At 34.0% G+C, this 13,648-nt stretch overlaps 1 protein-coding gene across 10 annotated transcripts in view; it reads right to left on the bottom strand.

Moving 5' to 3' along the window:
• Positions 1-13,648, bottom strand: part of LOC128993643 (zinc finger protein OZF-like) — a 107,981-nt gene that overhangs the window by 58,891 nt on the left and 35,442 nt on the right. The window contains exon 6 of one of the 10 annotated variants that reach the window (XM_054417683.1): positions 7,871-8,866. The exons of the other annotated variants lie outside the window; for them this stretch is intronic. Coding sequence (XP_054273658.1) covers positions 7,877-8,866 — 990 coding nt within the window. The 3' untranslated portion in view covers positions 7,871-7,876. Of the gene's footprint in view, positions 1-7,870; positions 8,867-13,648 lie in introns of those variants that run through there. 10 annotated transcript variants of the gene reach the window in all.

Genomic DNA, 13,648 nt, shown 5'->3' with positions numbered 1-13,648 from the left:
TGAACCTGGGCTTAGCTATCCTTATTGAAAGTGCCTTGAAGTGATCCTTCATTTGTTCTATTACTTCTAGTTGCGTTTAACTTTGAACCAAACACAATGGCAAGCCAGTTAAGTTGTTTGGCATCATGTTGTTTACAGAATAGCTTAACCATTTGTAATGTGTGATAATTTTTTTAAGTTCATGCTTAGAACCTAAATATAAATATAGGTGGGTAAAAAAGTTAAATTGATTGAAATAAATACAGTAATTATGTTGGTTGGTATTGAACAATGACAATGTTTCAGAACCAGATGATTTTCATATACTTCACTAGGTTTCAATACTGTAAATCTGTAGGTCTTATAACATATACTCTTGAGGGGGCCACATCACGTTTGGCTTTACCGGTTTATAACAATTAACTGGAAATTAAACAAAAATGGGTTATATCAGATGTCATACTATAATTTGGTCCCAACTGTGGGAGACTACAATAATTACAGGGGATCTTCAAGATTTTGTTACAATCATGACGAACAATATGATGTTTTACTTTCTCCCCCTATACATAGTACCTATATAAAGAAAGTATTGTTTTTGTAAAAGTTTTCGGGTTTCAGTTATCAGTGGATATATCTGTTTTAGATCCGCCTGAACCCAAAAAATATATGATTACGATAGTGTCACGACCTTGGTTTTTAGACACACATGATGACAATATCATAAATGCACACTACACCACATAATGACTATTAAAGCTAATACTGCTTTTCTACTGGCATCCATACAAGACATGCGCTAAAATACTACAAAGGTCATAACGAGTTTTAAGGAATGAATAAATCACTAATTTTAAAAAATACCATCAACAATAATAAATTTAAAATACCCCAGCTGCAGCAAACCTGCCGACTAAGCGAATGTCTATTTGCCTGGATTGATTTTCAATTAATCTATTAAATTAACATTTATGTTTCGAGTACCTTGGTTAGCTGCTACACGGAAACTAATAAAGTGTGTAATTTTTTTGTTTTATTTTAAGATCTTAAAAAGGTCTGGAGTAAAATTGATAGATTTTATGTTTTAAGGGTTAAAAATGAGAAAAACCCATTTTTAGCCCCCTGTGAAACCCCGTTCCCATGGACCGATCATTAGCGAACTCATTCAAGTTTATCAATCAATACAACCCGCCTTACATATGTCAAAACTCATAATGATAAATATGATCATGTCTGGCAATTGTGACAACATCTGTCATGATTTACCTTGTTTACAGCAAAGGTCCATGATAATTTCTTACGACCACAGCGACTTTTCCAGCATATCAACATCATATTAGTTTCGAGATTTTTTCACTTTGCACAACAACTCAAAAAGAGAACACGGGCACTTATTTCAAATGGCAAATTTCACGGTCCCATTACAAAACTTACATCCGATTCACAGACTTCACCCCAATTATCAAAATTCACACATGATTCCTGGTTTTATAGGGTACAAAAATTATATTCACGTATATACAACATTATGTATGGTTTTAAGTGCAGTAAACTTGGAATTAACTTTAGGATTAAAATATGAAATATTGAGATGACTTAGAAACCTTGTCAGTACATTCCTAGAGATTAAAATAAAATCACTGTTTCCAGATTTACATTTTTTTGGGTAAAACATTGTTTACTCTTGTAAAATTCGGAAACAATATCGTGATCAGAGACTAAACAAATCTTTTGACTCTAGCTGAAAACTATCACTGAACCCTTCAATTTACTGATTAAATAGGTTTGCAATATAGATATTATCTAATTGCAAGTTTAACTTTTCCTGTTTGAAACCTTTTTCCTTGGGGCTCCTATGTAATACTTGTTTATGCAGATGTATACATTTATGGCCTACTATAACCTGAATAATTTTTTGATGAAAAAAATTAGATTAAGAAAGTGAATTTTACTTGGTTATAAAATTCACATTTGTCTTTTACTCTGTTTTTAAACCGTGTTGCTTTTCCCAAAAGATTAAAAGAATTTTAAAATCACATTCTCACAAATAAAAATAAATAATAAAAATAAATTATAATAAAATAACAGTAATAATGTAAAAATAATAACAACTCTAAATATATTTAAACTTACCCTTCTTCAAACATCAGTTAGTTTATTGTGGAAAAACATTTTCTCAAAGATTTTATATGATTCACTGTCAATACTTCACTTAAAAAGTTTTCAGTAAAAACACAATACATGATTTAGGATTTAGGCAAAAATAATAATGCAATTTCATGTATCCAGACGGTTTAAAGTGATTGGTCTTGTACTGTGTTTCGTTTGTTGACTTCTTCAGACTTCTTAACTTTTCACAGCCATCGAGTAACTTATATTGCCAGTGCTGAGTATCGTACATGGATCACTTATTAGTTATTCAATTGTGTTTTAAACTAACATATAAGGACCTTAAACAACAAAATTGAAATTGGAATTCAATTTTTTCACTAGGAAGGGATAGTCATTCATTAACGAACAATAACTACGCTATCTTAACTTTTGCTTAGGTACCTTTTGCAGGTTAAGAGCGGGAATTCCATAATCACACACATTGCTGTGCTGAATGTGCACACAACTTTTTAGAAATAAGAAAATTCTAAGATGGGTGTTAATTTATTGAACAATTTCTCAGACGTCAATTTGTTAGTATTCTTTTGCTTGACTCGAGCCTCCTGAGCCCTGGTGTCTGCAGCAGGGACATATTTCCGAATAGGCGGACTAGGCGCCCGCCTAGGGCGAAAAATTTTAGGGGCGGCAAAATTTTGAGGGTAAAAAAAAACTAAGTTTTAATCTAAAAAAAAATTTGAAAATAATTTTGAGCCATTTGAAAAATAGCCATTTCAAATATTTTGATTAAGTATAAAACTATTTCAGAACGCATCCAAGTCAAACAAACGTCAATAGTTTATTACACAGATGTGTAGAGTTGTCCGTGCTGCCCTATTGGTCTGGCGGACACGCTCGCCGCGGGAGCGGGTCGCCGTGCCGGCCGCTATGTAGTGACAAACTTAGAAAACACTCCCTTCTGTTTACTTCATACACCACTACGCAGCGGCAGCACTATAGCTGAAAGATTCTTTTGCTAGGTTAAAATCAAGAAGGAAAGTGTGAACTAAATACTTACCACTGTACCAAACTTAACTAACTTAAAATTATTTAATATTCTTTCAGTAAAAGTACGTAATTTTTCTTTGCGATTCATGTGTTTTTTGTAAGAAATAAATAGTTTAAGAAAACATATTTCTTTCATTTCATATCAAAGCCAATAGCACGTCTCTCAAGTGGATCTGATTAATAGTGTTCAATGAAAAGCGTAATAAGAACAATTGTATACAGATGATTTTGTGTGCCGTTTAATGCCGCAAAATGGGATTGTAAAAATACTGATTAGATAAAAAAAAAATGGTGCCTTCCGTGTAGGCCTATCCAAGTCAGAATGTTTTGCAAAAAATGGCACAAAAAACATCCGTTAAAAGGGGTCGAAATAGTATATTTCTTACCTAGGGCCGAAAATGAGGTTTCGCCGGCTCGAGATAGTTTTTAGGTTCAAGACGAAGTCAACCTAAAACGATCGAGAGCTGCAAAACCATTTCGGTCCATGGTACGAACGCCATTTTCCACACTATACCTTAATAGCACGAGCTTAATTCACCACAATAATGATGCACACTGATAGTCAACACAACTAGAACTTTAAGGTTATGTGAAGAAATAATTTGAGGAATCAGCAAAAATTAAAATAAATAGTTGTTAGGCAGCGGTGACAATAAAACAATTCTATTGCAATGCTATGGATACTGATTGTGTATTTAATATGCATACATGTTTAAAAAAGTAAGTAATCAGCTGATTTTGCGGCCCTAGGGATGTAAGAACCAGGTCGGTCCCCAAATGACGATGACAGCTGGCATGGCCATCAAAACGTAACTTTCAGCCACCAATTAACGCATGTAAAACAGCTAAAAACATCATAGTGTGGTGAAAAGTCATTAAATTTGTTGATGCCGCATGCAATATTACCGATTATTTTTCCACAAAACCAGCTGACAGGGCATGCATTGGCCATTGGGGTGATATTAGTGAGGTTGGGGAGGGTCGCCGGAATTCTACCCCCGGATATTTACCCCCATGAAAAAACGCCTACGTCATTTTGACGTCACGAGGGGCGGGGCCTATACACGGTCGAGAAACAGCCCGCGACTGGAAATCTACCCCCGGACATCTACCCCCGGACATCTACCCCCAGACATCTACCCCCGGACATCTACCCCCGGAAATCTACCCCCATGGTCAGCTACGCTACGTATCGGCCAAGATGCATTGTCGTAATTGATTGCATTAATTGGTTTATGTAAGTCAACGGTTCTTTGGTTATTCATTAGCTTATTATGCAAATAATTTTTTTTTCTTGTAAAACGAAAACTCAAAAAATACTTTATTCTTCTTGGGCAATAATATACCCCAAGTCGTTGCCAACACAACAGGTGTGTCACCAAAACGACGATATCATCAAAAATATTTCAAAGTAAATAATAAGAAAGAATATTCGTAATAGCATATTTAGAAAAAAACATATTGATTTCAGAATACATTTTTTTTTAAACTGCATAATCTTGTAGTTGTTTTAATTCCAATAACATAAGATAAATGTTATTTGTTATAACCTTATTTAGCTACGTAAATCAAATATGAAGGGCGCACGGGAAAAACGATCATAGTCACAAAACAAACCTTTCCAGAAACGCAATTTTAAGGTTTTATTTAGTGTTAAGGAGTCTAAAACGACTTTTTATTCAAGTTCAGGACACATAATATGCTAGTGAGTACATTTATGTACCTATTGTACTATTTTTTTAAAATCATTTTCTTATTTATAGTAGTATGATCGTTTTTCCATTGTATAGCTAGAATTCAAATGAGATTTACTTTGACTACGATCATTTTTCGCTGGTTTTTGAACTGCTGTGTGATAGTCCAATGCAAGAGCATTGTTGTCATGTAAATATCTAAAAAAAAATTTTTGACTATGATCGTTTTTCCTGTGCACCCTTCATATGTAATAGTATATTTCGTACCCAGGGCCGAAAATAAGGTTTTGCTGGCTCGAGATAGTTTTTAAGTTCGAGACGAAGTCGAGAACTTAAATCGACCGAGAGCTGCAAAACCATTTCGGTCCGTGGTTCGAACGCTATTTTTCACCACACTATACCCTATTACCACTATTCACCACTACACCATAATAATGCACACTGATAGCAGTCAACACAATACAACTTAAGGTTATGTGAAGAAATCATTTGAGGAATCAGCAAAAATAAAATAAATAGTTGCTAGGCAACGGTGACCAAAACACAATTCTATTGCAATTCTATGGATTTTGATTGTGTATTTAAAATGCATGTTTTAAGTAAGTAAGCGGACAGCTGATTTTGCGGCCCCGGCCTGTAAAATCCTGCTCGGTCCCCAAATTACGATGACAGCTAGCATGGCCAGCAAAACGTAACTTTCAACCACCAATTAACGGATGTAATACAGCCAAAAACATCATAGTGTGGTGAAAAATACTGTACCTATTCGATGTACATGTTAAACATGACAACGACATATCGCATGCTTTATACTGGATATTAGAAGCTAATGAATAACCGAAGAGCCGTTTATTTACATAAACCAATTAATAAAATCAATTACAACAATGCATCTTGGCCGATACGTAGCGTATCTGACCACGGGGGTAGATGTCCGGGGGTAGATGTCCGGGGGTAGATGTCCGGGGGTAGATTTCCAGTCGCGGGCTGTTTCTCGATCTTGTATAGGCCCCGCCCCTCGTGACGTCAAAATGACGTAGGCGTTTTTTCATGGGGGTAAATATCCGTGGGTAGAAATCCGCTACCCCGTTGGGGAGTGCGTTGAAAAGTGGGAGCGGGAGGGGCGGCGGCAAACTTTGTTGCCTAGAGGCGGCAGATACTTAAATACGTCCCTGGTCTGCAGGGCCTTTACACCATTTAGAATCTTACTTATTTCTTTATTCTTACTTATTGAAGCCAATGTCTAAAATCTGAGAATAATTAAATCTGAGCGAGACAAAATTCTCCAATAGCAGCATAGGTCAGGTTTGGCATCAAATAACAGGTCTTATTTAGTTACCCACACAAACCCGAAATCAAACGGACAACCAAATCTGCCATTTTTTGCCCAGTTGTTATTTTTATCACAAATTTGCAGTATTCTCTTCTACTAATATGGACTTTCAATGTAACTTGCATATCGGCCTGTGCTTACGTTTAAGATATACTTCTGACTTCTAGGGGTGCCCCACAGTATAATGAACATTACAAATCAAAGGAATCTTTGAATTCTATCTGACTCCTCGTGGGCTGTCCCTCTTACGGGATAAAACGTAGTAATAGCTTAAAAGAGGACACATTACTGGCTATCTGAATAATTAATAAACATAGTTTCATTCCTTTGAATACTATAGAATACATTACACCGTTCCATGACCTTTAAATCACACCGTCGATAGCCACTATCATATTGAAGTTTGTTTCTTCACAAACCTTTATACTCTTTGTTAAAACAATCTTTGCCAGTTTGGCTGAAATGTGTTCAGCCCTAATGATGTAAAAAAAAATTGCATTTAAGTAGATCTCAAAGCACTTTGCTGTGCTCCGCTCAAAAATGATGTTCCTTATTTAGCTTAAATACTTAACATAACAATTTACTTCATTCCAAAAAAAATTTAGGTGGAGTACTATGTTTTAAATTATTTTTGAAGCTGACTCATGCCTGGCTAGTTGGAGCTTAAGATAAAAATTTCTAATTTCTAACCCATAACAAATTTCTACAGAATATTTTTCTTACAAAAGGGTGACTACATAAAATAGGTTTAAATGAGCACACTTTACGAAGCTCAAAAAAAGATTGTAGCCTATGATACAACTGAATGAATTTTACAAAAATTAGAAACTTATTAAACAACCCCCGTCACAGCAAACCTGGAAACTAAGTGACTTCCCATTTGCCTGCTTTCATTTTAAATTAATTAAATTTCAATAACATTAGGTTTAACGAGTACCTAGAAAACTGCTACAGGGAGGCTAATGAAGTGTATGTTGTAGTAGAATATTAATAACTTGGTATAAAATAAATAAATTTACCAAGATTGTTCAAAATATATCCATAAACAAGCAAACAAGAAGAGTTAACAATATTCTCCATAAGAATAACATGAGAATTTTAGAATGACACTTTCTTGAATTTTCTTTGTAACCAATGAGGGTACGAAAAAACTTTTAACAAATACTAAATTATTTGTTTTTTTAAGCTCTTCAAAATAATTTTGAGAGAAATAGGGAAATATTGTGTTTTGACACTCAACAATTAGAAAACCCGATTTTTACACTATAAAACCCCCACTGTTCCCGTGGTCCGATCAAGCTGTTTTGCGAACTCATTTAAATTTATCCACATTTTCAAGCTGAATTTCATCAAAATGAGACAAATTAATCAAGTTATCGCCTTCAAAGACATATATATTATATATACAATATATTTATTTATTCATAAATAAAAATTTGAACGAATAGTGTTTTTGGTCTTTAGGGACACCAAAATGAAAAATATTCAGTCTCGAGCCAAGGTCATGCTGTGCCCCCTAGGGTAATAGCTACTTCCCTACAGGGAAATTCGCTAAAAGATAACCAAACAGCAATAGTTGACTTAAAACTGCATTGACCTTCAAGTTGGAAAAGGTAAAAATTCTAATGATAATACTGATAAAAGCCTTGTTTGAAAAACATATTATTACAATCTATTCACAGTTGACGTGAATAGCTTTGTAAGGGACGTTACATCACAATCCATGAGTTGACAGATGAGTGTTCAGTTGTTTTTTCCTAGCAAAAGTCTTTTCACAGACAACACACTTGTGATTCCTGGTGATTCCATGGACAGCCATGTGTTGTTTGACATGGGTTCTTAGTTTGAACGTCTTTCCACAAATGTTGCATTCATGAGGTCTGTTATATGCATGTGTATGCTCATGCTGCTGTAAATTACGTTCCCTTTTAAATGCTTTGCCACAAGTATGACAGACGTACGGTTTATCATCAGAATGTGTCGTGAAATGTGTTATTAATAATTGTTTTGACTTAAACATTTTCCCACATATTTCACAACCGTGATTTCTACCTGAATGAGAATTTCTAATATGCATCATCAAATTCTGTTTAAAATCAAACACTCTACCACAATCTGCACATTTATATTCTTCGTCTTGAGGCAAATGTTGTCTTTCGATATGATGCAATAAGTGCGATCTAGAACCAAAATCACGGTTACATTCTGCACACTTGTATTCCTTTTGATCATGCATCATAGAAGTATGTCGTTTTAGACCACTTTTATCTGTAAATGACTTGTTACAAAGGTTACATTTAACACTGGGATTTTTTTTCAATTTATAATGCACACGACGCATGTGGGATTTTAAACTAGGTTTGTTTAAAAAATCTGTTTTACAGATGGGACAAATCTCTCTTTTTTCTGGCTTTTCTATTGAATGTACATTTGAAACATGATAGTTTAACGAAGATACTTGGCTAAATATTTTGGCACATGTATTACATTGGTGGCTTTTCTTATTGTCATGTGATCCCTTAAGATGTGCAATCAAATTTTCCTTGTATTTGTATTTGCGGGCACAGAGTGCACATTTGAAATATTCTAGTTGGAAACCTGCATTATTTGGCATAATCTCAGAGTCAAAGGCCTTTTTACACTGAACACATTCACACAGAACACCATTCAACTGAGCTGTGCACTTTCCTCCTTCACTTTGCACCTGAAACACACCAAAACTAATATTCAGACTAAACCTCCAATTGCAGACACTACTGTATAGTTTTAGGATAAAACTTAAGATATTGCAGTATTTGCACAGAGTGTCCTTGGTATCAGAAGGGGTTTGACCCTAGAATATCATAAAACAATTCTACAACAGCTTGAACCTGGGCTTAGCTATCCTTATTGATAGTGCCTTGAAGTGATCCTTCATTTGTTCTATTACTTCTAGTTGCGTTTAACTTTGAACCAAACACAATGGCAAGCCAGTTAAGTTGTTTGGCATCATGTTGTTTACAGAATAGCTTAACCATTTGTAATGTGTGATAATTTTTTTAAGTTCATGCTTAGAACCTAAATATAAATATAGGTGGGTAAAAAAGTTAAATTGATTGAAATAAATACAGTAATTATGTTGGTTGGTATTGAACAATGATAATGTTTCAGAACCAGATGCTTTTCATATACTTCACTAGGTTTCAATACTGTAAATCTGTAGGTCTTATAACATATGCTCTTGAGGGGGCCACATCACGTTTGGCTTTACCGGTTTATAACAATTAACTGGAAATTAAACAAAAATGGGTTATATCAGATGTCATACTATAATTTGGTCCCAACTGTGGGAGACTACAATAATTACAGGGGATCTTCAAGATTTTGTTACAATCATGACGAACAATATGATGTTTTACTTTCTCCCCCTATACATAGTACCTATATAAAGAAAGTATTGTTTTTGTAAAAGTTTTCGGGTTTCAGTTATCAGTGGATATATCTGTTTTAGATCCCCCTGAACCCAAAAAAATATATGATTACGATAGTGTCACGACCTTGGTTTTTAGACACACATGATGACAATATCATAAATGCACACTACACCACATAATGACTATTAAAGCTAATACTGCTTTTCTACTAGCATCCATACAAGACATGCGCTAAAATACTACAAAGGTCATAACGAGTTTTTAAGGAATGAATAAATCACTAATTTAAAAAAATACAATCAACAATAATAAATTTAAAATACCCCAGCTGCAGCAAACCTGCCGACTAAGCGAATTTCTATTTGCCTGGATTGATTTTCAATTAATCTATTAAATTAACATTTATGTTTCGAGTACCTTGGTTAGCTGCTACACGGAAACTAATAAAGTGTGTAATTTTTTTGTTTTATTTTAAGATCTTAAAAAGGTCTGGAGTAAAATTGATAAATTTTATGTTTTAAGGGTTAAAAATGAGAAAAACCCATTTTTGGCCCCCTTGAAACCCCGTTCCCATGATCCGATCATTAGCGAACTCATTCAAGTTTATCCCGCCTTACATTTGTCAAAACTCATAATGATTTATATGATCACGTCTGGCAATCGTGCCGACATCTGTCATGATTTACCTTGTTTACAGCAAAGGTCCATGATAATTTCTTACGACCACAGCGACTTTTCCAGCATATCAACATCATATTAGTTTCAAGATTTTTTTCACTTTGCACAACAACTCAAAAAATGAACACGGGCGCTTATTTAAAATGTCAAATTTCACGGTCCCATTACAAAACTTACATCTGATTCACAGACATTCGCCCCAGTTATCATCACACAGTTATATTCTGTATTATTTTTGGAAATAAAGTATGTTTGATTTGATATGTATCAAAATTCACACATGATTCCTGGTTTTATAGGGTACAAAAATTATATTCAAGTATATAAAACATTATGTATGGTTTTAAGTACAGTAAACTTGGAATTGACTTTAGGATTAAAATAAGAAATATTTTTGAGATGACTTAGAAACCTTGTCAGTAAATTCCTAGATATTAAAATCACTGTTAACAGATTTACAATTTTTTTTGGGTAAAACATTGTTTACTCTTGTAAAATTCGGAAACAATATCGTGATCAGAGACTAAACAAATCTTTTGACTCTAGCTGAAAACTATCACTGATGTATTAAACCCTTCAATTTACTGATTAAATAGGTTTGCAATATTTTTTTTTTTTAGCGAATTTCCCATATAGGGAATAAGCTATTACCGTAGGTCTCATGGTAAGACCTGGACCCGGGACCGATTTAGTTTTTCGTTTTGAGGTCCCCAGAGGCCAAAAACACCATCCGTTCAAATTCATATATATATATATTTATATATGTGTCAGTTAGCGCGATAACTCGAGCAAAAATGATCCGATTTTGATGAAATTTGGTATAAACGTGTAAACCGACATTTATTCGAACGAGTTCGCGAACCAGCATGATCGGACTATGGCAACAGGGGTTTATGGGGGGTTTTATGGGGTAAAAATGGGTTTTTCTAATTTTTCACCCTGAAAACATAAAATTTTGCAATTTCTTTCTAAACCATTTTGTAGAGCTAAAAAAAAAACAAATAATTTAGTATATTGAAGCATTGTTGCATGCCTAACGGTTACGGAAAAATCGCAAAATAATGTAAATTTAAAATTACCATGTTATTCTTATGGAGAATAAATACAGTGTTGCAGCTTGCTTGTCTATGGACATATCTTAATGAAATTTTGAAATTTTGTTTACTTCATACTGAGCTATTAATGTTTCAATAAAACCCCCCTATTTTCTTCCCTGTAGCAGCAAACCTAAGTACTCATTAATATTAATGATGTGTTTAAATAGGAAATAAATCTGACAATTTTAAGGGAACAATTTAGTGGAATTCCAGCTGTGTGTATGGAAATTCGCTTAGTCTGCAGGTTTGCTGTGGCGGGGGTATTTTTTTTTTAGGGAGAAGAGGGAAAATGCTTTTACGCACACAGGTAGCCAGCCTGTAGTGTGAGACTCCTGAGTTTATCACAGACTACTCACTAAAAAACCCCCTCTACTCTGTTGGACACAGACCTGGAATTGTTTGTCACATTACTTCAAGTCAGGCCAACATGTGACGTAAGCCCTCAGGGCTCGCACCGTTTCTGCAAATAGGTTTGCAATATAGATATTATCTAATTGCAAGTTTAACTTTTCCTGTTTGAAACCTTTTTCCTTGTAATACCTATGTAATACTTATGTAATACTTATGTTGCTCCTATGTAATACTTGTTTTTGCAGATGTATACATTTATGGCCTACTATAACCTGAATAATTTTTTTGATAAAAAAATTAGATTAAGAAAGTGAATTTTACTTGGTTATAAAATTTACATTTGTCTTTTACTCTCTTTTTAAGCCATGTTGCTTTTCCCAAAAGATTTAAAGAATTTCAAAATCACATTCTCACAAATAAAAATAAATTATAATAAAATAACAGTAATAATGTAAAAATAATAACAACTCTAAATATATTTAAACTTACCCTTCTTCAAACATCAGTTAGTTTATTGTGGAAAAACATTTTCTCGAAGATTTTATATGATTCACAGTCAATACTTCACTTTCAAAAGTTTTCAGTAAAAACACAATACATGATTTAGGATTTAGGAAAAAATAATAATGCAATTTCATGTATCCAGACGGTTTAAAGTGATTGGTCTTGTACTGTGTTTCGTTTGTTGACTTCTTCAGACTTCTTAACTTTTCACAGCCATCGAGTAACTTATATTGCCAGTGCTGAGTATCGTACATGGATCACTTATTAGTTATTCAATTGTGTTTTAAACTAACATATAAGGACCTTAAACAACAAAATTGAAATTGGAATTAAATTTTTTCACTAGGGAGGGATAGTCATTCATTAACGAACAATAACATCTACGCTATCTAAACTTTTGCTTCGGTAACTTTTGTAGGTAAGAGCGGAAATTCCATAATCACACACAATGCTGTGCTGAACGTGCGTACAATTTTTTAGAAATAAGAACATTCTAAGATGGGCGCCCAGGTTAATTTATTGAACAATTTCTCAGACGTCAATTTGTTAGTATTCTTTTGCTTGTCTCGAGCCTCCTGCGCCCTGGGATCTGCAGGGCCTTTACACCATTTAGAATCTTACTTATTTCTTTATTCTTACTTATTGAAGCCAATGTCTAAAATCTGAGAATAATTAAATTTGAGCGAGACAAAATTCCCCAATAGCAGCATAGGTCAAGTTTGGCATCAAATTACAAGTATTATTTAGTTACCCACACAAACCCGAAATCAAACGGACAACCAAATCTGCCATTTTTTGCCCAGTTGTTATTTTTATCACAAATTTGCAGTATTCTCTTCTACTAATATGGACTTTCAATGTAACTTGCATATCGACCTGTGCTTACGTTTAAGATATACTTCTGACTTCTAGGGGTGCCCCACAGTATAATGAATATTACAAATCAAAGGAATCTTTGAATTCTATCTGACTCCTCGTGGGCTGTCCCTCTTACGGGATAAAACGTATTAATAGCTTAAAAGAGTACACATTACTGGCTATAATTAATACACATAGTTTCATTCCTTTGAATACTATAGAATACATTACACCGTTCCGTGACCTTTAAATCACACCGTCAAACTCTTTGTTAAAACAATCTTTGCCAGTTTGGCTGAAATGTGTTCAGCCCTAATGATGTAAAAAAAAATTGCATTTAAGTAGATCTCAAAGCACTTTGCTGTGCTCCGCTCAAAAATGATGTTCCTTATTTAGCTTAAATACTTAACATAACAATTTACTTCATTCCAAAAAAAATTTAGGTGGAGTACTATGTTTTAAATTATTTTTGAAGCTGACTCATGCCTGGCTAGTTGGAGCTTAAGATAAAAATTTCTAATTTCTAACCCATAACAAATTTCTACAGAATAGTTATCTTACAAAAGGGTGACTACATAAAATAGG

Source organism: Macrosteles quadrilineatus, unplaced genomic scaffold (assembly GCF_028750875.1).
Source record: "Macrosteles quadrilineatus isolate MER2022 unplaced genomic scaffold, UCM_ALF_1.0 Scaffold_4__1_contigs__length_99947679, whole genome shotgun sequence".
NCBI classification, from domain to species: Eukaryota; Metazoa; Arthropoda; class Insecta; order Hemiptera; family Cicadellidae; genus Macrosteles; species Macrosteles quadrilineatus.
This window is presented reverse-complemented; position numbering and strand designations above follow the sequence as displayed.